Source organism: Bos javanicus, chromosome 3, assembly GCF_032452875.1.
Source record: "Bos javanicus breed banteng chromosome 3, ARS-OSU_banteng_1.0, whole genome shotgun sequence".
Lineage (NCBI taxonomy): Eukaryota > Metazoa > Chordata > Mammalia > Artiodactyla > Bovidae > Bos > Bos javanicus.
Window position 1 is genome coordinate 48,628,015 of NC_083870.1, and position 25,979 is coordinate 48,653,993.

Genomic DNA, 25,979 nt, shown 5'->3' on the forward strand with positions numbered 1-25,979 from the left:
CTAGATAAACTACTACCGCTGCCTAACACAACCGGTTTGTTTTATTCTGTGGTTTCTCTTTCATTCTCAGGGCTAATTATAAGGACGTGAAACTAACCTTGATTTTTCAAACTGTTCTATTTAGACATTAGAAAATAAAAAGCACCAAAGATGTTGATTCAGTCCTTCAGCTTCATGTTATTCAAATCACTCAGTTATCAGCAGTTCCTATTAAATGACTTTTTTCTTGGCCTATGGAAATGTGTGCATAAGACACTTGCAATGTTATTTTTGTGAGGCTCTTCATTGCTCTCATCTTCTGCTACTGTCAGCATATTAATCTGTATTGAAAAATATGAACCAAATAGTTAACTTCCTGAATGAAATCTATCTCACAGGTTTAACCTTAGAAACCAAGGCATGAAATAATTGAGTCCTTTACAGGAAAACTAAAAATTCACTTACCTTGGAAAGAAAAGGCTGTGGTTCAGAAGATTTCTTCATAATCTGTGTAGATACTCTACTCACATAGAGATGGAGCCTGTCTCCTCATTCCTTGAGTGTAAGCTGTGCATAGTGATATCCATCCAAATAGGGCTGTATGAGGAGTGGGGTATACAGGGAGTAATGTTAAAAGGGAAGAAACCTGAAAAATGATGCTTCATTCAGGTGATCAAGGTCGATATCAACAGTGATAAGTCACATTAATGGTATGTACCTTTGACATGATGTGATTAAAATGACATTCTGGAGTCTTCTTCTCCAAAACTCACAACCCTAGTCTAACTATGAAAAGCACTGGACAAATCCAAGATGATCTAGGCATTTTACAAAAAATACCTGACCAGTACTGCTCAAAACTGTTAAGTTCATCAAAATCTAGGGACATCCAAGAATTGTCAAAGCCAAGAAAAGGCTAAGAGACATGATGACAAAATGTTGTGTTTCTTGGATGGGAGCTTACAACAAAAATTATTCTAAAATATAAAGTTTATTTTTAAAAAATAACACATTTTATCATTTTGGCATTTCAATAGTTGATCACATAACACCAGGCCTTCAGTTAACTCAAAATTTCTAAAGTATTACATAAAGTGAGGTTGGAATTCCTTGGATCCACCCTCATTGGCTCTCAGGAAGTCTACCTCTCCTCACTTTGGTTTCACAACCAAGGTTCTTATTAAAAAAAAAAAAAAAGTGTAGACTTACTGTCTCTACTTTCATTCACTCTTCAAACCACTGCAGCCATGTGTCTACCCAACAATGATTCCAAGTCCAATCCAATGGATCCTTCTCAGTCTTCACTTATTTAATCTGGTAAAGATGAAAAGTATTGATTTATTCTCTTCCTTAAAACTCCCAATTTCCTTGCCACAGTCTGTCCTATTCTCTTAACTTCCCTTCTCCCCTGTTAATACCCTCCAGTATTTTTTTTTTTTTTACCTTTATACAATTTGATAGAATCTGGGTTTCTTGGTCTGGAAAAGGGTCACTTAGTTATGCAAATATACAGCAAGTACACAAGCATCATTCCAGAACAAATGACTTACTTTTTTGTCTTAGCAAAAACTGTCTCTCCCATTGATGTGCAGAGCTGGACACTGGGGAAAAGGTGACTCAGAACCTTCTAGGAACTCAAGGCCTTCTTGAGAAAAAGACATCAGAGCCCCAAAGTCCAATCTCCAAGTCAGAAAAATCTGTAAGGATCCATCAAAGAGTTCTGATTAAAGACTGCTAGAGGAGTCGTGACCAAGGATTCCAAGAGATGAATATACCAGGAAAATAAGATATAGTCATGCAAGGACTTCAGAATTCATGGAGGTAGAAGGTGGGTACATTGTCTTCAGCACAGGGTGGAAGAATTTTTCTCCAGCCATCCTGCCAGTGATGTTGCACATTGGGGAAAATTAGCAAGTTTAAGTGGGAATTAAAAGTATCTAGGACCCTAATAGGGCTTCCCTGATAACTCATTGATAAAGAATTTGCCTGTTAATGCAGGAGACTCAGGTTCCAACCTTGTGTCCGGAAGTTCCCCTGGAGAAAGAAATGGCAACCCACTCCAGTTATTCTTGCCTGGGAAATCCCATGAACAGAGGAGCCTGGAGGGCTACAGTCTATTGGTTCGCAAAAGAGTTGGATAGAACTGAGCAACTAAACAACAACAAATGACCCTAATACACAACACTGTGGTTTTGAACCATCATCTGACAGGCCAGCAAGGGCATCCTAACATCATCAATCAAACTTCAGGATTAGTCTTCAGTGGTAATACCCTGTGACTGAAGAAACAAAGGCAAAGAACTTATCAGACTCCAATGCGCTCTCCACTTGATGCTTGGAAGCGGACTGACCAACAAACCTCCTGATCCTTGGGCTAAATCAGGACCTGACATTAATAGACACTTTTGAGGATGAAAATGACAGGGAGATCCTTGCTAATATGGATTCAATCAATTTGTTAAGCAAAAGATGTGATCATATTTGTACCCTAAATTTGCGATGGTCACACCAGCTGTACAAGTTTAACTCACTCTACCTAACCCTTTATATTGCTGCTTTTTGAAGATTTTGTACCCCACCTAGATAATTTCATCCTGCCTGTAGCTTTCTTATTGCCTTTATCCAGTGTCTCCCATACCTTTATTTAGAACAAAGCATTCTGAGCTATTACCTCTAAAGCCTCCTAAACTTCATCTAGGTGTTTCATAGGACTGTAAACACAGCTTGTGCAAAAATGATTGTATTTCCCCAAAGTACACTAACACACCCACAAAAATCTTATTCCCCTAACTTTACTAGCGGCATTATCCCAAGCAGAAATACGGGAGTCTTCTCAGTTGCCCCATTTCCATCACCTCCCACATTTCACCTCTCCTTTTCTCAGCACCTTCTCTTGTTTACCACCTTTTTTGCACTAATCCAGACCCTCATCGCTTCTTGCCTGGACTTTGCAATTGGTGGCTTGGTGGTTAAAGCGTCTGCCTGCAATGCAGGAGACCTAGGTTCGATCCCTGGGTCAGGAAGATCCCCTGGAGGAGAAAATGGCAACCCACTCCAGTATTCTTGCCTGGAGAATCCCATGGACAGAGGAGCCTGGTGGACTATAGTCTGTAGGGTCGCAAAGAGTCAGACACGACTGAGCGAATTCAGCCAGCCTAATGTCTTACACCTGCCCAAATAAGCGCCTTCCTCTTTTTGAAACATGCTTCCCATTTTCCCTCTCCTCGCATCTGTCTTTTCCAACTAATAATTGGTTTCTCCAGGAGCCTTCCTTCACTTCCAAGTCTGGATTAGCAGCCTCTCCTGTGAACTGCCCTATCACAGTGCTCATCATGGTGTACCCCGTTCTTGTTTCTCAAGAACTCTCAAGAGGGCTCTTGAGGGAGGGGCTATCTCATTCACCATGACAGTCCTAAAATCCAGCACAGTGCGTGGCACTCAGTAGGGATTTAGTAACAATTTGATGAAGAAACGAGCTTCCCTGGTAGCTCAGACAGTAGATAATCTGCCTGCAATGCAGGAGACCTGGGTTCAATCCCTGGGTTGGGAAGATCCCCTGGAGAAGGAAATGGCTACCCACTCTAGTATTCTTGCCTGGAGAATCCCATGGACAGAGGAGCCTGGTGGGCTACAGCCACGGGATCACAGTCAGATACGACTGAGTGACTAACGCTGATGAAGAAATAAATGAATAAAAATGAACTTTTGCTCCTTCCTTTTAGTCTTCCTCCTCCAATCCATCCTCGACAGTCCATTCTCCACACATGATTCTAAAATAAATCATGTTGCCCTACAGCTTAAAACTCATTATTTATTTTCTTATTGTTCTCAGTAGTGTATCTTGAACAGTGTCCCATGTTACACTTCTCAGAGGAAAAAAAAGCAAGGCTAATGATATTTTTCTTCTAAAATTCACAGAGAAAAGGAGAACCAGCCCTTGACCCCTAGGCTCTGGCCTGTTGCTATCAGCTGCACCCTGGGGCTCTACCGTTGAGTACAGTTTCATAAAACATCAGCAAGAGACAAGGCTGTTCTTTGACTGTGCTGGGTCAGGACAAAAACAAGGCCACTGGATAACCATATCTGCACAGAGACATAACATGAACAGTGTGCAAACCACAAAAATGGCCTAACATCCTCTTACCCTGGCTGATATGAGTGAATGCTGCTTCTTTACCCATTTCAGTCTAGCCTCCAACTGGTCTTCTTTCCTTTGAGTTAAGATTTCTTAATCCTATCCAATCATAGAATTACCTGTTTCCTGACAACATTCACTCTCAAGAAAACCCCACTTCCTCAAACTCTCCTGAAATCAACCCAAACTCCAGTCCTACAATAAGCCCTTTCTAACACCATCTTACCGAGAGGCACAGTCCCCTGTTGTGAGCATCCTTCTTTTCTGTCATGAGTGATAAACCCAACCTGTTCAACCACAAGTATGTTCTGGCCTGATCAGATTCAGCTCAAATATTGGCTCCCTCCGTAACTTAGGAAGCATGAACTAACAGGCGGCCCAAGGGCATGTAGAGCAGGATGAACACAGCACTTCAGGTAATAAAAAGATCCAGATGTGGGACTAATGCTGTAGACATAGGAGCCCACATTTCCTTTCAGAGTGTTTGTACTTGTAACAGTTCAACTCCTCCCTTGTCTTGCCCTGTCTTTATAAACAGATAGTGTCCTCAGAATGCTGTCTACAAACAGTGACATTTTTGTGGAAATTATAAAAGGACCAAGTTTCACTTCCAGGCTCATTCCATAACTTGTGGGAAAGTCTCTGGGTTTTCAGAGGTTATAGAATTAGGAATGTGTTTTGATCTAATTTTATCTAGATCCTGAGAGGAGGAAAAAGTTCTTGATGCCATCTGGGCTGTATACATAATATGAAAAATAGGCTGAAAATTTTGAACTACAGTGGAGGATAGAAGTGGCTCTAAGTAGACTATGAATCCTTTAAGGATGGACTGTTCTTTCTGAATTTTACTACTCCAAGTGTGGTCCAAGGTGACCAGCATTGGCATCACTTAGAAGCTTATTAGAAGCACATATTCTAACCAACTCCAGGACCAACACTGGATCAATCCCAAACCTACTGAGAATCTGTATTTGAATAAAATCCATGATGTTTTGTATCCATATTGAGAAGAGCCTGAGTCCAGTACCACACCTCACTCACTGCTGAAGGAGAGAAAGAATAGGTAGAAGGAAGGCAATCTTATTTTTGAAAGCTCTTACACTAGAATATCAATGAGTATTTTAGAACTTTAACAGTGAGGAGATGATAAGGAGAATATTTTTTTAATTAAAATGTATTAATTTTATGCAGTCCCTGATGTTCTCCTGTTTCCTTTGTTCTCTAATAGTGCATATCATTGTCACAAAATTTCTCCTAATGTTATAACATAAGTACTAGTATGAATAAAGTAGTGCATGAAATAATTTTTTTTTATTATTTGACTAATTTGACATAAAATGCTGCCAGCTTTGACCTAAAATTAAGGACATCATTGTTTTCTCTGTATTAGCTATCAGTTAGCACTGTGTTTTTTATATATTTGTTTAATGTTTTTAAGGTAATGTAGTTGTTGTTCTTTCTCTTGTTAATACTCTCCATCAGAGTTGAGCATAAACTTCCATTTTCTTTTTTTCCTTTTGGTAGGAAGTTAGTTGCCAAAAATAAACTGTATTAAGTCAATATACAAGTTTATGATTTTGGCTCCCTTAAAATCATGACTTAAAATTACAGGCACCCTCCAAATCTTCTTTCAGCCTTTAGGTAAAATTACCGAAATGCTGGAGGTCACAGTGGCCTTAGTAATCTTGTTGATATAAGTACTTTGAAAATTCTAAACAGGGTGCTGGCTCTCCCCCTCAGCAAAGATAAGAGGACGTTGGAATACTCACACTGCAGTGACCTCAAAAACAGAATAAACAAGGAACAGTAGCATGGAGGAGTAAAGAAGTATTTAATTGCTGTTCTCCTCAGTGTTTGCTACAGAACAAGAAGTTCCCCAAAGATATTTAACTATTCACTATGACTTACCAGGAAATCAAAAATTATGTCAGGATCCCATATCTTGGAAATCATATTTGTTATAGGAAATTAGCTTTTTCCATGGAAACTATAGGATATCTATTACTTGATTGTTTGTTATTTAAACCATTTAATCTACAGATGGTTTAGTATTTAAGTTGTTCACTATTCTATAAAGGAACTAAACAGCCTTGTAAAAATTCTCCTTCCAGAATATTTAGTGTGTAGGGTCTTATTAGTCAGACTCTAGTCTTAGCTTTCTACCTGCAGCCCCCTCAGAATAAGGGGCGTCCCAAGTAGACACAATTGCGAGCACATCAGAAGGCTTTGTTCTTCCACAGAATCATAATTAGGCAATTGTTGATTATCATTAATTTATTAAAGATTCTCCTTTCAGCCTAGATTACCTACCAATAATTGAACAATATTTTTAAACCCTAGCTTGGAAATAATGTGTTCCAGGGGAAGAGGAGGAGAGAGGTTAATAAGTATAATACAAAGCAAGTGTTTCAGATGCATTAGGGCCAATTATTAAATGTAATATTCTAAAGCCAGGGTGGGTTGTAGGCTTTGCTCTGGGGTGATGGATCCAAGAAGAGACCAACGGGGTGGGTGGGGGGTGCTCATTATTTTCCTGCTAAGAGCTCTTAGTATTTAAATCAAACTATGGTTAAAAACAACCCTTGGGGCCATACATTCATAAGTTTTATTTTAAGTAAGTTTTTCATTGATGTACAGCATACAGAAGTTTGTCCAAACCACATGAGTTTCACAATGCAAACTCACCCATGTGACCAGCACTGAAATCAAGCAACAGAACAAGGCCAGCTCCACAGAAGCCTTCATCCAGCCCTTCCTCAGTATTACTCTCACCCCTCTCCAAGGTAACTTTTAACATCATAGATTAGTTTTACCTGTTTTTGAACTTTAGGTAAATAGAATCATGTAGTATTGACTTTTTGTATTGGACTTTCTTTTGCTCAAAAATAAGTTCATGCAATTCATCCATATTTACTTATAATTGTGATTCAAACACTCTCATTGCTATATAGTATTCCATTGTGGGATTATAAAGCCATTCTCCATTCTATCATTGATTACATTTGGGTTATTTTGAGGCTGTTAAGAATCCTGCTGCTGCATTATAGCTTCTAATCAAAAGTTCTAATAATCAGTTTGAATAAGGAAAATCTTGGCAATACTTTTTCTCATCAGTATTTTCCTTTTAAAAAATGAGATTATTGGATTAGATAGAGCAGAAATAAACCTTAGAGTCTAACAGTCTATACACATATAATCTTAATAACCTTTCTGTTTATAAATAATCTTTTTAAAATAAAAAATAGTCTCTATATACCCAATTTAGCAACTTTATTAGTTTCTATTGCTGCTGTAACAAATTACCTCAAATTCAGTGGCTTAAAGCAACACAATTTGTTCTCTTATAGTCCTGAGGTCAGTCCAGAATGTGTCTTAAAGAGCTAAAATGAAAGCATTGGTATGCCCACCTTCCTTCTGGAGGTTCCCAGGAGGTCTGTTTCTTTCCTTTTCCAGGAAAGAGGTTGCCCACTTTCCTTATCTCCTGGTCTCCAGTCTGTGAGCCCATCACTGCCAGCCATATCTCTTGTCCCTTCTCCTCTGATTCTCATGCCTGCCTCTCCCTTCATTATAAGGACTTCTGTGATTACACTGGGTCCAGCTGGATAATCGCATCTGCAAAGTCCCTTTTGCTATGTAAGGCAGCACATTCACAGATTCTGGCAATTAGGATGTGAACATCTTTAGGGGACCATTAGTCAGCCTCCCACACCAACCCTCTGAAATTATGTTCGGCTTCCGTTCCCCACTACAACTTGCCCTCATAACTTCACTGAAGTAAGGAGACACTCAGTGTCCTTTTACCCTATGATCTCAATTGGAAGACATTTACAACATCAGCTCACAGAGGGTAGAGTTTGAGCAACTCGGTTGCCTCTTCCCCATCTCCTGAATAATATCTGATACTCAGCAGGCTCTCAGTGACTTAGATGAATGAATGCACGAAGCATTTCCTACATCCTCATGTCTTCTCCCTGCTAGATAAAGAGCAGCCATGTGACACTGGAGGCCCTGCAGCTATGGTTTTACTCAATACTCTTGGTTGCTTAGTCGCTAAGTCATGTCTGACTCTTTGGCACCTCGTAGACGGTAGTCTCAGAAAAGGCAATGGCACCCCACTCCAGTACTCTTGCCTGGAAAATCCCATGGATGGAGCAGCCTGGTAGGCTGCAGTCCATGGGGTCGCTAAGAGTCAGACATGACTGAGCGACTTCACTTTCACTTTTCACTTTCATGCATTGGAGAAGGAAATGGCAACCCACTCCAGTGTTCTTGCCTGGAGAATCCCAGGGACGGGGGAGCCTGGTGGGCTGCCGTCTACGGGGTCACAGAGTCAGACACGACTGAAGTGACTTAGCAACAGCAGTAGACTGTAGTTCACCAGGCTCCTCTGTCTATGAGATTTCCCAAACAAGGATACTGGAGTGGGTTGCCATTTCCTTCTCCAGGGGATCTTCCCAACCTAAGGATTAAACCCACATCTCCTGCTTATCAGGTAGATTCTTTACCATTAAGCCACCTGGGAAGCCTGCCATCCAGAATACCACATATTTAGTTGTCATGTCTCCTTAGCCTATGACAGATTTATGGTTTTAGAAAAGGCAGAGGAACCAGAGATCAAATTGCCAACATCCACTGGATCATTGAAAAAGCAAGAGAGTTACAGAAAAACATCTATTTCTGCTTTATTGACTATGCCAAAGCCTTTGACTGTGTGGATCATAATAAACTGTGGGAAATTCTTCAAGAGATGGGAATACCAGACCACCTGACATGCCTCTTGAGAAATCTGTATGCAGGTCAGGAAGCAACAGTTAGAACTGGGCATGGAACAACAGACTGGTTCCAAATAGGACAAGGAGTACCTCAAGGCTGTATGTTGTCACCCTGCTTATTTAACTTATATGCAGAGTACATCAAGCACAAGCTGGAATCAAGATTGCCAGGAGAAATCTCAATAACCTCAGATATGCAGATGATACCACCTTATGGCAGAAAGTGAAGAATTAAAAAGCCTCTTGATGAAAGTGAAAGAGGAGAATGAAAAAGTTGGCTTAAAGCTCAACATTCAGAAAACGAAGATCATGGCATCCGGTCCCATCACTTCATGGCAGATAGATGGGGAAACAGTGACTGACTTTATTTCAGGGGGCTTCAAAATCACTGCAGATGTTGACTGCAGCCATGAAATTAAAAGACGCTTACTCCTTGGAAGGAAAGTTATAACCAACCTACACAGCATATTAAAAAGCAGAGACATTACTTTGCCAACAAAGGTCTGTCTAGTCAAGGCTACAGTTTTTTCAGTAGTCATGTATGGATGTGAGAGTTGGACTGTAAAGAAAGCTGAGCGCCAAAGAATTGATGCCTTTGAACTGTGGTGTTGGAGAAGACTCTTGAGAGTCCCTTGAACTGCAAGGAAATCCAACCAGTCCACCCTAAAGGAAATCAGTCCTGAGTAGTCATTGGAAGGACTGATGCTGAAGCTGAAACTCCAATACTTCGGCCACCTGATGTGAAGGACTGACTCATTTGAAAGACCCTGATGCTGGGAAAGATTGAAGGCAGGAGGAGAAGGGGACAACAGAGGATGAGATGGTCGGATGGCATCACCAACTCAATGGACATGAGTTTGGGTAAACTCCAGGAGTGGGTGATGGACAGGGCGGCCTGGAGTCCTGCACTCCATGGGGTGGCAAAGATGCTATGGGAACTCAGACACGACTGAGTGACTGAACTGAACTGAATGGAAACCAAAAATACAGTCTTTTTATTGTCTGAAATAAATTGGTTAAGAATTTCTGTTTCTTGTAACACAAGATTCCCAGCTGATACAGCTTTCTAGTATAGATTATTTTATAATGAGAAAAATGAGGCCCATAGTGTCCAAATGATTATCCAGTGTCACATGGCTAGTACTAAAAGTTAGGATTCTAGCCCAAGTTGTTTTACTGTTTTAATTTTTATGCTTTATGGTAATATACAAATTGTGCTGGGATACACTGCAGTCAAACTACCCCAGAAAGTTGCCTTCATTATATCCTTAGTTTTGAAGCTCTTATTAATAGCCACACTAAGATATAAATTACTGACAAAGCCCTGATGAACTTTCAAGGTCTTCTGAGGACATAATAAGAACAAATCTTTGGAGTGAAACTTTTATATCTACAAGTTAAACAGAGAAAATTTTCACTCACTGACTTGTACATCAGCATCTTTTCTGCAATGTACTGAATATAGGGCTTCAGAAAAAAGATCTACTCATCCATCCAGTAATGTATCCATCCACCTTTGAAAGTGTAGTGTGGGCTTCCCTGGTGGATCAGATGGTAAGGAATCTGCCTTCAAATTAGGAGACCCAGGTTCAATCCCTGGGTTGGGAAGATCCCCTGGAGAAGGGAATGGCTAGCCACCAGTATTCTGCCTGGAGAATTTCTTGGGGCCCATGGGGTTATATCCAATAATGCAACCATCCACCTACTGAAACAAAAAAATAAACAAAATGGACTTCCTTGGCAGTTCAGTGGTGAAGACTCTGAGCCTTCACTGCAGTTGCATGGGTTTGATCCCTTATTGGGGAACTAAGACCCCACATGCCACTAGGCCAAAATTGGCCAACCAAACAAACAAAAAAATCTACTCATACATACACACATGTAAGTACTTATTCAACAAACATTTATTGACTAACTGCCATTGCTCAGACAATACTGGCAGTGCAAAGCAGCTCTTGTCAATCTCTTTTATCTCCTATAGTGGGACAGTCATGCATCTCCAGCAATTTTTGGATTCAAACCAAATGGTATCAAGGTACTTAAGTTCATGAATCCTTTTTTCTTTTTTGTGGGTTCAAAGTTAGCAAAAACACATAGTGTCTCTCTGTGTCTCCAATTCATTATCTAATAAAGAAAATAATAATACCTTTATTACAGGTAATATCCAGAGTATCTGGCCAGAATTTATGTTTAAGTAGAAACAATGCTTGACAGTGTGAAAGTGTTAGTAGCTTAGTCATGTCTGACTCTTTATGACCCCGTGGACTATAGTCCGCCAGGCTCCTCTGCCTATGGGATCCTCCAAGAAAAAGTGAATAAAGTGAAAAGGTCAGAATTCAAAATTTTATCAATGGTATGATTCAAGTTGACTGTAAAATTATGCACCATACTGTTAGGTAGTGAGAATAGGGAAAAGGAATCCAGAATGGCGGTGGCTAAAAGACAAGGAAGAGAAAAGCCGACGAAAATAGAACAAAGGAAGGTCCGGGGACCAGAGTGAGGACCTCAGGCAGAACAAGCAGTGCTCCTGGCTAGCCCAGTTTACACAGGGCAGGCCTGCGGTGGGGGGCAGGGGGGGGGATAGAAAAAACTTATAAAAAAAGGAGACAAAGGGCCGGGTCTCTGTCTCTCTTTCTCTTCGAGTCTTTTGGGTCGGCATGCCCTCACGCCTCGAGGATGTATTTCCCTTTATTTTCTAAATAAAAGAGCTGTAACACGGAGCTGTAACACTGATCTATCCTAGAGCTGTGACACGGTCTGTCCGAGAGCTGTGACATGCTGAGGGCTTTAACGTCTGTCACTTCAAATTTTTGTTGTGACAAGACAGAACCGAAGAAATGGCACAATCCCCCAACAATACTAATATAAAAGTTAATACTGGAAGAAACAGTTTGGGGTATACGGGGACTCTGTACTATCTTTAGACTTTTAAAGTAGATTTTAAACTGCTCTAAACTAAAAAGGATTTTTTCTTTCAAGTTGCTTGGCAATGAGATAGATTCTAACTTCTTGAGGGCAGAGACCATGCTCTCCCTTATATTTGTTTACATAAAGCCTAGGACAATGCTTCAGAGTGATTAATGTGTTGAGTGTAAGAGAAAATACTTTTCTGGATTTCAGATTAGCACAGGATATCTAACAGTCTTATCAGAAGTGTGAAATAAGCTTTGTTGTATGAAAGCCCAGCTGGACTTGATGAAATCACTTGTCATAGAGGAATGAAGTCTTGGAGGAGGCTGAGAAGTGTGTGGCTCTTTAAGGATGAAAAATGGTGTTTCATTGGTAAAGAATCTTCCTGCTAATGCAGGAAACCTGGGTTTGATCCCTGGGTAGGGAAAATCCCCTGGAGAATGAAATGGCTAACCACTCCAGTATTCTTTCCTGGAGAACCTTATGGACAGAGGAGCCTGACAGGCTACAGTCCATGGGATTGCAAAAGAGTTACCTATGACTTAGCAACTAAACAACAACATCAGATGGGAAGTGAAGGAGGCCAGAAAGAACACACGTAATTCAGACAAGCATATTTAATTACTTTATAATTGAAAAGTCTTAAAGTCTGTGTATCCAGAATTCTCAGTGGGGACAAAGATGGATGTTGTAGAGTGTGTGAAATGCAGTTGATCCACCATACCCATGGATGCCATGTCTATGGATTCAACCAACTGCAGCCTGAAAATATTTAAGAAAAAAAATTCCAGAAAGTCCCCCAAAGCACAACGAATTTGCCTGTGGGCCAGCAACTATTTACATAGAATTTACATTGTATTAGGTATTAGGAGTAACAGACAATTTTAAGTATGTGGGAGGGTGTTTGTAGGTTATATGAAAATACCATGCCATTTTAAAGAAGAGACTTGAGCATCCTCAAATTGTGGTATCCAAAAGAGATCCTGGAATGTATCCCCTGTAGATACCGAAGGATGAATGTAGATGTGCAAATATCAGCACATATTCAAAGCTGGTTATAAATTATGATGTGACCATACACATGGATTTTTAAAGTTTGAACAACATTGGACTGAATAATTGGGTTTCTCATTAAAATTATTTTATTACAAAAGTGAAATGACTTGCTAAGCATTAGTGATCATAAACTTCTTGCCCTCTAAAACCACTGATTATCTCTAAACTGCTTATGTAATTTCAATTCTAAACAACTATCTTTATAAAAGTTTAGACAATGATCAAAAAATATGCATGGAAAAAATTACATTAAAGAAATATTAAAAAATTAACCATTGTCATTTGAGGACAGAACTAGCCCATGGATCACAGTTCTTTCCTCTTTGGTTTAGTAAGCAGGTTTTATTTCTATGGTAAAAATAAAATTAATATTTTTTAAGTGTTTTTAATTTTAAGAGTTTACATAAAAAGATTGTTTTAGTGTAAGCTTATAATTTGAGCAGGGCTTCCCATGTGGCTCAGGGGTGAAGTATCTGCCTGCCAATGCAGGAGACATGGGAGATAGGTTTGATCCCTGGATGGGGAAGATCCCCTGGAGAAAGAAATAGCAACCTACTCCAGTATTCTTTCCTGCAAGATTCCATGACAGAGGAGCCTGGCAGGCTATAGTCCATGGGGTCACAAAGAGTTGTACATGACTGAGCAACTGAGCATTTGCACACAATGTTTTGAGCAATTAATATTACAAATCCTTATACATATGAACATCTATGATCAAAGATTTTTGAAGTATTTAAGAGATTGCTCAATTTCCCCTCCACCTCTCAAAAACAATCTTCTTTTTTCTTCCCCATCTTATGATATAGGACCACCATGTTCCCATTTGTTCAAACCAAAATTGTAGAAATCATTATCATTCGCCAGGCTTCTCTGGTTACTTTCCTTCAAGTCCATCAACAATCATGGTCAACTCTTCTAAAATACATCCTGAATCTGTTCATTCTTCTCCATCTCTTCTGTCAGCACTTTAGTTTGAACCAGCATTTTTTAAACTGTGAATTGCAACTCTTTGGTAGTTATGAAATCACTTGGTCAGTGACAATCAATATTTCTTCTTTTACAATGAAATTGAATAGAAAATCTCAGGGTGCCTCCCTCATGGTAAGAGTATTGTCTCAGGAAATTTTTGTTTATGAGTATGTGTTAATGTCCCGAGTCACCATGAAAAAAATGTGTTTCTTCTTGTGGACTTAAGCCCCCACCATTTCTCACCTGGAATCCTTAAAACTGGAATGTTTATTCTAAGCATGATGAGAAGCCAAACACTTCACAATGGCCTAAAGGCCCAATATGGTCTGGCACCTACTTACCTCTCAACAAGTCTTCTCTCTCTTCTCCTCACTAACATGCACTGCCAAACCCCACCCCCTATCACATTGGCTGCCTTTTGACTGTACACACCAAAGCATTCTCACCTCAGAAGATTTATACCTGCTATTTTCCCCTGCCTAGAACACTCTTCACAATATTTACAGATTCTGCTTGCCCTTAGTGTAAGGATTACCTCCAGAGTGGACTTTCTAAAACACATACACCCCGTCACCCCTGTCTTTTATTTCATTCTTGGCACTTATGGCGGCATCTGATCCCATCACATCATGACAAATAGATGGGGAAACAATGGAAACAGTGATAGACTTTACTTTCTTGGGCTTCAAAATCTCTGTGGATAGTGACCACACCCATAAAATTAAAAGATGCTTGCTCCTTGGAAGGTAAGCTATGACAAACCTAGACAGCATGTTAGAAAGCAGAAACATTTCTTTAACAACAAAAGTGTATATAGTCAAAGCTATAGTTTTTCCAGTAGTTTTGTATGGATGTGAGAATTGGGCCAAAAAGAAAGCCGAAGACCAAAGAATTTATGCTTTCAAACTGTGGCACTGAAAAAGAATCTTTAGAGTCCCTTGGATAGCAAGGAGATCAAACCAGTCAAGCCTAAAGGAAATCAATGCTGAATATTCCTAGGAAGGACTGATGCTGAAGCTGACGCTTCAATACTTTGGCCAACTGATGCGAAGAACTGACTCACTGGAAAACACCTTCAGGCTGGGAAAGACTGAATCAGTTCAGTCAGTTCAGTTGCTCAGTCATGTCCAACTCTTTGCAACCTCATGAACTGCAGCATGCCAGGCTTCACTGTCCATCACCAACTCCCGGGGCTTACTCAAACTTATGTTCATCGAGTCGGTGATGCCATCCAACCATCTGATCCTCTTCTGTTCCCTTCTCATCCTGCCTTCAATTTTTCCCAGCATCAGGGTCTTTTCAAATGAATCAATTCTTCACATCAGGAGGCCAAAGTATTGGAGTTTCAGCTTCAGCATCAATCCTTACAATAAATATTCAGGACTGATTTCTTTTAGGGTGGACTGGTTGGATCTCCTTGCAGTTCAAGGGACTCTCAAGAGTCTTCTCCAACACCACAGTTCAAAAGCATCAGTTCTTTGGTGCTCAGCTTTCTTTATAGTCCAACTCTCACATCCATACATGACTACCGAAAAAACTGTAGCTTTATCAAGACAGACCCTTGCTGGCAAGTAATGTCTCTGCTTTTTAATATGCTGTCTAGGTTGTTCATAGCTTTCCTTCCAAGGAGCAATCATCTTTTAATTTCATGGCTACCATCACCATCTATAGTGATTTCAGAGCCCCGAAAAATAGTCTGTCACTGTTTCCACTGTTTCCCCATCTATCTGCCATGAAGTGATGGAACCAGATGCCATGATCTTAGTTTTCTGAATGTTGAGTTTTAAGCCAACTTTTTCACTTTCTTCTTTCACTTTCATCAAGAGGCTCTTTAGTTCCTCTTCACTTTCTGCCTTAAGGATGGTGTCATCTGCATACTTCAGGTTATTTCTACTTCTCCTGGCAATCTTGATTCCAGCTTATGCTTCATCCAACCTGGCATTTCACATGATGTACTCTGCATATAAGTTAAATAAGCAGGGTGACAATATACAGCCATGATGTACTCCTTTCCTGATTTGGAACCAGTCTGTTGTTCCATGTCCATTTCTAACTGTTGTTTCCTGACCTGCATACAGATTTCTCAAGAGGTATGTCAGGTGGTCTGGTATTCCCATCTCTTGAAGAATTTTCCACAGTTTATTGTGATCCACACAGTCAAAGGCTTTGGCATAGTCAATAAGGCAGAAATAGATGTTTTCTGGAACTCTGTTGCTTTTCTGATGATCCAACGGATATTGGCAATTGGATCTCTGGTTCCTCTGTCTTTTCTAAATCCAGCTTGAATATCTGGAAGTTCACAGTTCACATTCTGTTGAAACCTGGCTTGGTGAATTTTGAGCATTACTTTGCTAGCATGTGATATGAGTGCAATTGTGCGGTAGTTTGAACATTCTTTGGCATTGTGTTTCTTTGGGATTGGAATGAAAAGTGGCCTTTTCCAGTCCTGTGGCCACTGAGTTTTCCCAATTTGCTGGCATACTGAGTGCAGCACTTTCACAGCATCATCTTTGAGGACTTTAAATAGCTCAACTGGAATCCCATCACCTTCACTAGCTTTGTTCGTAGTGATGCTTCCTAAGGCCCACTTGACTTCGCATTTCAGGAGGTGCAGCTTTAGGTGAGTGATCACACCATCACGGTTATCTGGGTCATGAAGATATTTTTATATAGTTTTTCTGTGTATTCTTGCCACCTCTTCTTAATATCTTCTGCTTCTATTAGGTACATACCATTTCTGTCCTTTATTGTGCCCATCTTTGCATGAAATGTTCCCTTGGTATCTCTAATTTTCTTGAAGACATCTCTAGTCTTTCCCATTTTATTGTCTTCCTCTATTTCTTTGCATTGATCTCTGAGGAAGGTTTTCTTTCCCCTCCTTGCTATTCTTTGAGAAAGAGGAATAAATAACTGCTATTTACATTTTCATTAGTCACCTATTTTCCTTTCTGATGATATTTTATTGTGGGAAACAATGAAAATGGATTCTGTATTTGGATACCATGATCAAGATACTTATATCTTCCAAAGGTTAACATTAGGAAGAGCATTAAAAAATCAAGTTGGCTTCAAATATAGAGGGAAAGAATATCATTAAAACTTTATCTCTTTCCCCTAAATATGTTGAAGCACTCAGCAAATATTATACTCGGCCTTTTTGGCTAGGTTCATCAATTGCAAGTGATACCATCTCCTCTGCAAGTGAGGAAGATGGAATCATAAACAAGGGGCCTCACTCAAGGCATGCAATCACAATTAAAATGGAAATTTAAGCTGCCTCCCAAAACATACACTTCAACCAATATACTAGAACTGTAGTCTGCTAGTCTGCTCTACCCAGGGCTAAACTCTAACCCTGATTCTAATTACCATTATTACAGAATGATGAAATCTGAATTTGAAATTTGAAAAGGGGCCTTCAATTCACCCAGTTTAACTCCTCACTTTACAGATAAAAAAACAACACCAGCAAGGTGAATGCACTTGGCTGAGATGGTTCCGTTTGGTGGCCCTTATACATGCACAGAGTAAGTGATAATGGCAGGTTTGCAATTTTTGCCCCTGTGAGTAACTGATCATCTGACAGATGTTCCTGGATGCTCCCCCCAAATTAGAGTCTTCGTCTCCAGCCTATGCACCCCCTTCTGCCTGAGGAGCCCATGGCTGCTTTGGCACAGTGCTCCTAGGTACTCCTCATCCCAGCCAAACAGCCCCTTCCTCTTTACATCTATCTCCAGCCAAATTTTACAGCCACATCTCGTCTTATCATTTTACCACATATTCAGTTATACCACTCCCAAAATTACCTTTCCAGAATTTTCAAAGAAGGGGACTTGTGGGGAGAAAGGAAAAGTCATAGGAATGATGGGCTGCATTTCTACTGAGGATAAAAGTTCGAGGACAGATGAAAATTCGAAAAGAATGACACAGACAAGGAAGGAGAAAGGATTTCAGAGAATAAAAAGAATAAAGAAAATGCTATGTATGTGTCCATTGTATAGGGTGACACGAATATTATCAAGAAAAATAAATATAGTGAAGTTCCTATACGTGGTATAAGAATTTTTACATCTTTTCTGTATTTAGAGGTAATGTACACATTGTTCATTTTAGATGCCTCTCTCTGTGTATATGTAGGGATATTGTGTGTGTGTGTGTGTGTGTGTGTGTGTGCATGCACATGTTTATGTGTACATACATGAGAACATATCTTAGCAGTGTTTCACCCACTGCCAACAATCAGATGCCTCACTGTGGAGCCTGGAATGAGGGGGTGGCCTTTGTGGGGCAGTGGCCCTAGTGGGTTGCCTGAGCCTGCAAGAGACCCCAAGTCCTGACCTGTCATTACCAAAAGCCATCATCATTCCTATTACTCCACATTGTCCCTGCTCATCCATCACATCTGCTATGGACCAACTGTCAGATGATCAGTTACTCAGAGGGGCAAAATTTGCAAACCTGCCATCATCACTTACTCTGTGCATGTATAAGGGCCACTGAAAGGAAGGGAAAGTAGTAAAGAGGCTTTGATGAAGACCAGAAAATAGGAGAATAAAGGGTGACTCATCTCTGAGATGGCCTGATGAATGGGAGAACAAGTCCATTTATATTCGTTTAGAGGACATCTGAATCCTTGGAATTTTACCTGTGGCCTGCCTCCACTGACAGCTGTGCCTACTATTTTAATTTTGAAATTCAGCTGTTTCTTTGCCAGTCTTGACACAACATTTTAGGCATGTTCTGAAGCATGACTCATCCCACTCTGCAAAGGCCAAGCCACCTCAGTATTCTATTCAATTAGTGCTCTGCTTCCTGATCTATTGGATATTCTTGGAGTAAGATGCAAGATTAAGACCATGGGCAATTTGAGAAGGTAGGAATTTCAGCCAAGACATTTGGCAAAAAAAAACAAAAACACTAAAGACCACATGAGAGGCCGCAGGGACAAAGAAAAGGAGATGAAAAAAATAACTGTCAAAGTTTTACTTAATCTAAAAAAGCCTATTGATTAGATAGCACCATCTTTTCCATTAGCAAGCAGGACTGAAATGTTTGCTGCATCTTCTGATGTGCTGGGACTGTGGGGAGAGATGGGGAGGAACAAGCTCCATAAGCATCTTAGAGATGATGGCATGTGAAAAAAGTCATTTTATCATCCATTAATTATTGTTCAAGTGTACACCTTGCAGATTCAAACTTTTCCACTAAATAACTGTGATTTTATTTTATTTTTTTCACAAAATACAAAGCTTTGCACCACATTAGTGTTCTACCACAAGAAAATCCCAATGTTTTTTATTGCGGGAGAGGAGTGATTTATATATAAATATTGATAAGGATACTGATTTTATACATTCTTAAAATAATAAAATTACCATGACAAAGAAATGCCAACCCTGTATAACATGCAGATTATTGCTTATAACTTGCATATATTTACTTTAAACTGGCACACATACTAAGTATACAAACATTCCAAATTTTTAAGGGAAATACACAAAGATGTCCAGAAACCCCTCTAAAGCACAACCAGAAACAAAAAAGAACACTAAATTGCTATTTTAATTGCTGATAAATCTGAGTAACATTGATTTGTAAATTACCAAGTCTTACACATTCTGTAAATAAAAGTTCTTCAGCTTTATGGAAATACATTAGAAGGTGTGTTCTCAAAATGTTAATAAATGTATTTTGAAAGACTTCTAAAATCTTTGACAATTATATATTAATGTGATATATTCTCAGAGAAAAATTGTATATCACAATAGATGTCACATCTACTGAAGTTTTCAAGTAACTTCTTCAAATTAAATCTATGTCAAAAAGTTATTATTACAAAATCAAATAATTACCAAAATAGTCTCATAACTCATCCCAGGTACATGTTAGTAAGATAGTATTATCTGTGCAAAAAGTACTTGAGTAAAAAGTAGAAATAATCATACTAGAAGCAAACCAAGCAAGAAACAGAAAAATACATAGCACATTTTATTTAGTTATATTTTTAGTGCTTCATTAACCAACAAGTAGCAAATACCTTAATGCATAATTACAGCAAGAATTACATAAAGATATAAAAGAAAAAACATGCAGATGACAATTAACGAGTTTTCAGCCAGAGGTATTTTTATCTTTAAGATTTTAAAACTGTCTACTCCTTGGAGGGAATCAGTGTAAACACTTTCTATGCAAACAAACCAATCTTTAGTTTCACTGCCAAAATATCTTCCAAGAAAGGTATGACCTTACAAAGCAGTAGTTTGAGGTCTGGGCTAAAAAGAGACAGGGCTCAAATCCTTGGGTGTTGTACTTTGGAAAACACCCTGAGTAATTCACTCGCAATAAGCTCACTTTTGAAGGAAACAGGACTGTGACTACATTTGCTTGATTAAAGAGCAAGACTCAATAATGCTGCGACATATCAGCACACCCTCCTCATAACATCCTCATAACACAAAACCACCTCAGTTCCTCCCTCACCTGTCAGAGGGTCTAAAGAAGAACATTTAGATAATTTACGGGCCTGCAGTGAATCCCTAGCTGAAACATGTTATAAAGCTCTTATTGCTAAACCAGTTTAAGGAAAAGACACCTAAAGATGTTTCTCAATAAAACTATAACATTATAAGCTTTGCTTGGTGTTATAAATAAGTATTATTAAATGTTAAATGGCTTCCTGTAGCCTCTTAATAAATTATGGCTTGTCTATTCATTACTGAAGCTTACAGCAATGTTTTTTTTTCCCCCAATGAAAGAAGATACTAATGAACGTCTAAATTTGCCACAAGGGGCTGGGAAGCTTACACATTTGCACACATGCTAATGTGCTTCAGTCATGTCTGACTCTTTGTGACCCTATGCACTGTAGCCCTCCAGGCTTCTCTGTCCATGGGATTCTCCAGGCAAGAATACTGGAGTGGGTTGCCATGCCCTCCTCCAGGGGATCTTTCCCACCAAGCGAAGGAACCCATGTCTCCTACATCTCATGCCTTGGCAGACAGGTTCTTCACTTCTGGCGCCACCTGGGGAGGCCTCAAAAGTTGGCATAGAAAGGAGGGAGGTGCTGATGAGAGGGAAGGGCTCAAAATATTCAGAGAGAAAACTTTTGGATTGAGGGAGGAACATCATGGCTTTTAAGGGCAAAGCAGTCATACTATCTCCTCCAACCTTAGGTCTTGCTGGCTTTTCCTTGTCCTCACTAATATCACACATTTTACGTCAGAATTTGCTTTCAGTACCCTTAGTGTGTCTGTCATTAACCAGCTGTGGTTAAGGCTAGGAAGGTGTGTGTGCGCCCGGGGCCTCTCATCACAGGAGGGTCTCCGGGCTATACTGGTTTGCACCTTTTGAGATATACTCTGCCACATTATGATAACATTATACCAGTTTGCTTCTTATAGAATCCAAAACACATAAATACATAATTTTCTATGAAGTATAATTGATGATGTCAGCAATGACATGGACTTTCAAATTTCATTTAACAGATCAAACCACTTAAAGCCAATTGAAATGTATATTTACGTATTTGGAGTGAAGAGAAACCTAGAAATTGAAATTTATTCAAACACTTATTTTAGTAGTGTCTTTTGGAACATGTTTATTTTCCTTAAAACTGAAGTAGAACAAACATGAATATTACAACATACTTTCCCCCCTATATATCTCCATGAGAAGAATATTTCTAAACACATGATTACAATGTTGGTGTACCCAACAATACAGGGAAGAACCACTCTTTAAATGCCTAGTGCACCTCAGAGAAAATATATAATTTAAAAACTGATACTTTCAGCAAAATTTTTATTTGAGTCAAATAGGTCATTAAAATTTAGAAAAGAATTTGATTCAAACACCTATAAATTAGGCAGTTTTTAAAACTAGACCTTTACAACAGTACTGGGTCATCCACAGTATATGAGCCACCCTTAGGAATGATAAAAACATCATTATTTCTCTGAACAAAGACTACTCCATAAAATAACAAAACTAACAGTTGGAATAAATATTGACTTTCAACTTACTATGATATATCAAGACACAATTTAAGCAGGAATTCATTTCTCTGCACTCAGATTCATACTGAGATTTAAATAAATGCAAATGATATTCATTAAAAAGGTTTTAGACACAATAATGCAGACTCTATAAACTCAAGCTCATAGTTTTTAAATTCTCCCCAATAAAATATCTAATGCAGAGTTTATGATCTTGCATGATATTTAGTTGATTTTTACTCATTTTCAAATTTTTGAATGAACTTTTTATTTTCTAGAGTACTACATGTTCAGAGAACATTTATATAGTTACAGGTTGTCACTAACTTTTTTCTACAAAAATAGAGTTGCTTAAAAATTTATACCAATTTGTTTTCATTTTCTATAAATATTTTAACAGTTGTTTAATATCAGAATGTCTAATATCAATAGAATCATTTAAATTAATCCATGTAGTCAAAATATTTAATATGTAAAATGTCTAGCAAAAGTTTGTCATTTAATAAATGAAAAATTCATTATTTAATAAATGAAATGTTTTGTCTTTAACTACTTGTATCTTAGGCAGGTGGATAAAATCACAGAACAGCAAAGTATAGCTCCTGTAAAGATCTGACTTAAAGTAGCATGGAGCTTATAGTGTCTTTTTCATTTCATATCTATTGTATGAGGAAGTACGTAGAATCTATTTTGGATATTTAATCTGAATGTTAAATTATCTGTCATGCAGCCAGCATAAAATAAGAATTGCTGACTAAGGGAATAACAAACTTTAGTTCAACACATTGATACTTTAATTATTCTTACTTAGTCAGGGGCTATACTACTGAAAGGTGCTGTTGGTGAAAGTAAAAATAAAGTTTTAAGCATGAAATAACAACTATAAAAACTGAAATTGCTATATGGAAACTCACTCATATTATATAGCATTATATCTTCTTCATATTGATGATGGGTTTAAAATCTGTGTTCAGAAACCACAGAAATATCTGAATAGTCAAAATTATTTATTTCACATTTTGTTTCTTTCTAAAGGAATGAATTTCCAAAATAGCTTTCTAATATAAGTGTTTTCCTTTTTGAAAGCCATTTTTCTTGCAAAAGAGCAAGAAAGGAACAAGATAAAACCACATGCTTTCATACTCCCTCTAAACAACCAATACATGTTTAAGTGCCTATGTGTAAAAGGGACTAAATTTAATAACAAATTATCAATGTAATATTAGTAAATCTGAAAACAAATACTTACATTTTATATTACTTTTAGCCTTTCAAAAATAAGTGCACTGGTATAAGCCAATCGATTTCAATTTATCATTTAGTTACTGACTGAGATTTCAATTACCTTCTTTAAATGTTCTATAACTTATCAGGCCCTATCTGCATTGGACAGCTGAGTCAAATCAAATCACATTAAATCAAAAGTCCTGAAATATCCAGCTAGCCTTCCTTCATCACCATAACATGGACAATGAGAATGAGTAGCACATTCTCATTCAAACTGAGAAACTGAATGGATTAGATCTTTTGGTTTGGGTTCAATTAAATTCAAGTATTTTCCATTGATTAATTTTTTTCCTTAGGTAAGAATGATCATTAAAGTCAAGTACTTGAGAAAAAGAAAGACAATAATAGCTAACTATGTTATTTTATATTTGGGTTGTAAGGACCAAAACAAAAGCAAACATATACCGACATACACAAACAGAAAAAAAAAGTCACCATTCATTTATCCTCACATAAAATAATAATATTGATAATCAGAATACTTAGATTAAATTATCTATCTTTTGCCTGTCTTTTAAGAAAAACAGAAAATCAAAGCACTCAAAATGCTAGCAAGCATGGGTGTAAATTGTGAGTAAAATATGAATACTGACTTATTTATTTAGTTTTTGCAGTTTTGGTCTCATCAAGAAGAAGCTTACTTTAGGAGCCTGATAAATATATATTGCACAAGACTATGGTGCTAAAAGATGTTGGGTTCAGAACTCATGGGAGGTTTTGAAAATAGAAATAATATAGTTTTCAAAGAAAAAAATGCAAGGGAAGCAGATAGAGACAGCAGTGTTAAAGCCTTTTTCTTAATGACTCCTCGTATTAGTCTAACTAGTCATCTAGAACATGCGTGTTTAGTAGGAAGAATTCATCTCTTAAGGAGCTCTATTAGATTGGTCTTAAGCTTTCCTATTTAAGAAAAAAGCAATAATTTGATAAAATGTTAAAAACAGATACAATAATGTCAGAAAAATCCAAAATTGTAGGAAATATTTCCCATGAAAACTAATTAGAGGTTCCCAAAGTAAGCAAAATATTTCATTATTAGTAGACGATAGCAAATTGAAATGAAAAAGACATCACATCTAATAGTCTAAGAAAAAGAACATTTCAATAATTTGGAAATCAAACTCTACTTCAGGAATTGACAGCCATAGTAAGAAATAAGCACAGTGCATCAGAATGTGGAGAGCTGTTTACAGACTTAAAGGCAGTTCCCATTCTCTCAGCAAAATCAGTGACATAAAACCAAGTGCACCAAATTAGCATAGTCATCTTTTCACAGAGAAAAGTACCAATGCCAGTGAACAGATTTCCAAAAAGATTCACAATCAATATTTATACATTTTTATTTTAATCTTTAAGATTTTATCCATGCTTATAATGCAGAAGAAAATTAGAAAATAAATCTTGAGGAAAAAAAAACTGTTTTAGTTTCTCTTTTCTAATGGTTAAGATAAAAAAACACTGAAAGTATGAATACCAAGTATAATTAATAAAGAAGCACAAGAACATGCCAAGAATTTATCCTATCAGAAGAGACACTGTGGGTAGTAATGAAGTATGCTTATCGATAGCCCGCTTTTAGTCAAGTTTTCCATTCTGAAGACTCTTTCTGGCTTTCTCTTGTCTTAAGAGAGAGATGACTTTGATGCACCCCTTTGAAATTTTGATCATCCACATGACATTCATCACATCCAAAACCACACAAGTAGAAATCCAGGAAAACTGAATTAAAAATCCAAGCCTCATGTAGGCTTCCGTCCCAAACACAGAGTACATGTAGCCGTAGTAAGGAGGTATCGAGGCAATCCTCACTACGAAGAACACCACTGTCATAAGGATTCCATTGATGACGTTAGCCTTGGAAAACTTAGGATACTTCAGAGCCTCAAAGAACCATCTGGGAAAAAAATTGAAAGAAACATCTCATTTATTCTGCATCTTTGAGGATTAATGGTTTCTAGTTTACAGTTTTTAAAATTCAGAACACCCCCCAACCCCTGCCCAAGATTCATTGGGTTGGCGAAAAAGTTTGTTCAGGTTTTTCCTAAGCTGGTATAGAAAAACCCAAATAAACTTTTTGGCCAACCCAATCTATGGCAAGTCAAAGGGCCTAGAATTGTCAACATAATACTGAAAAAGAACAAAGTTGACAGATTCACTTTCAAGAACTACAATAAAGCTATAATAATTAAGACAGCATGACATTGATAAACGAACAAATAGAACGGTGGAATAGAACAGAGAGTCCACCAATAAACCCACACAAATATACTGAACTTGCTTTTGACAAAGGTGTAAAAGTAATTCAATGGAGAAAAAGCAGTCTTTTTAACAAACAGTGATGGAACAATTGGATAGCTACGTGCAGAAAAATAAACCTTGGCAGAGACCTCACAACTTACACAAAAATTAACCTGAAATGGACCACAGACTTAAAAGTAAAATGCAAAATTATAAAACTTCTAGAAAAAAAAAAAACAGGAAAAAATCTGCATGACCTTGGGTTTGATGATAGTATTTTAGATGTAATACCAAAAGCACAATCCATAGAAAAAAATATCAATAAGGTGGACTTTGCTAAAATTAGAAATGGGCTCTGTGAAAGGCACTATTAAAAGAAAATGAAGAGACATCCAAACACTGGGCGATTGTTTACTAATACATATATGATAAAATACGTATCTAAAATATATATAGAACTCTTAAAGCTCAGAAATAAGGAAACAACTCAATTAAAATATGGGCAAAAGATCTTAAATACATCATCAGAGAAGATAAACAAAAGAAAAAAGTATATAAAAAAGATGTTAAACATCATTTGTCCTTAGAAAAATGTAAATTAAAACAAAGACATACTACTACACATATATTAGAATG

At 38.0% G+C, this 25,979-nt stretch overlaps 1 protein-coding gene across 3 annotated transcripts in view; it reads right to left on the reverse strand.

Annotated features, from left to right (window-relative positions):
* Positions 1-19,030: 19,030 nt before the first annotated feature.
* Positions 19,031-25,979, reverse strand: part of TLCD4 (TLC domain containing 4) — a 70,323-nt gene continuing 63,374 nt past the window's right edge. For all 3 annotated transcript variants that reach the window (XM_061411130.1, XM_061411128.1, XM_061411129.1), the window contains exon 7: positions 19,031-24,999. In XM_061411130.1, the coding sequence (XP_061267114.1) occupies positions 24,681-24,999 (319 nt within the window). In that variant the 3' untranslated portion in view covers positions 19,031-24,680. The remainder of the gene's footprint in view (positions 25,000-25,979) is intronic.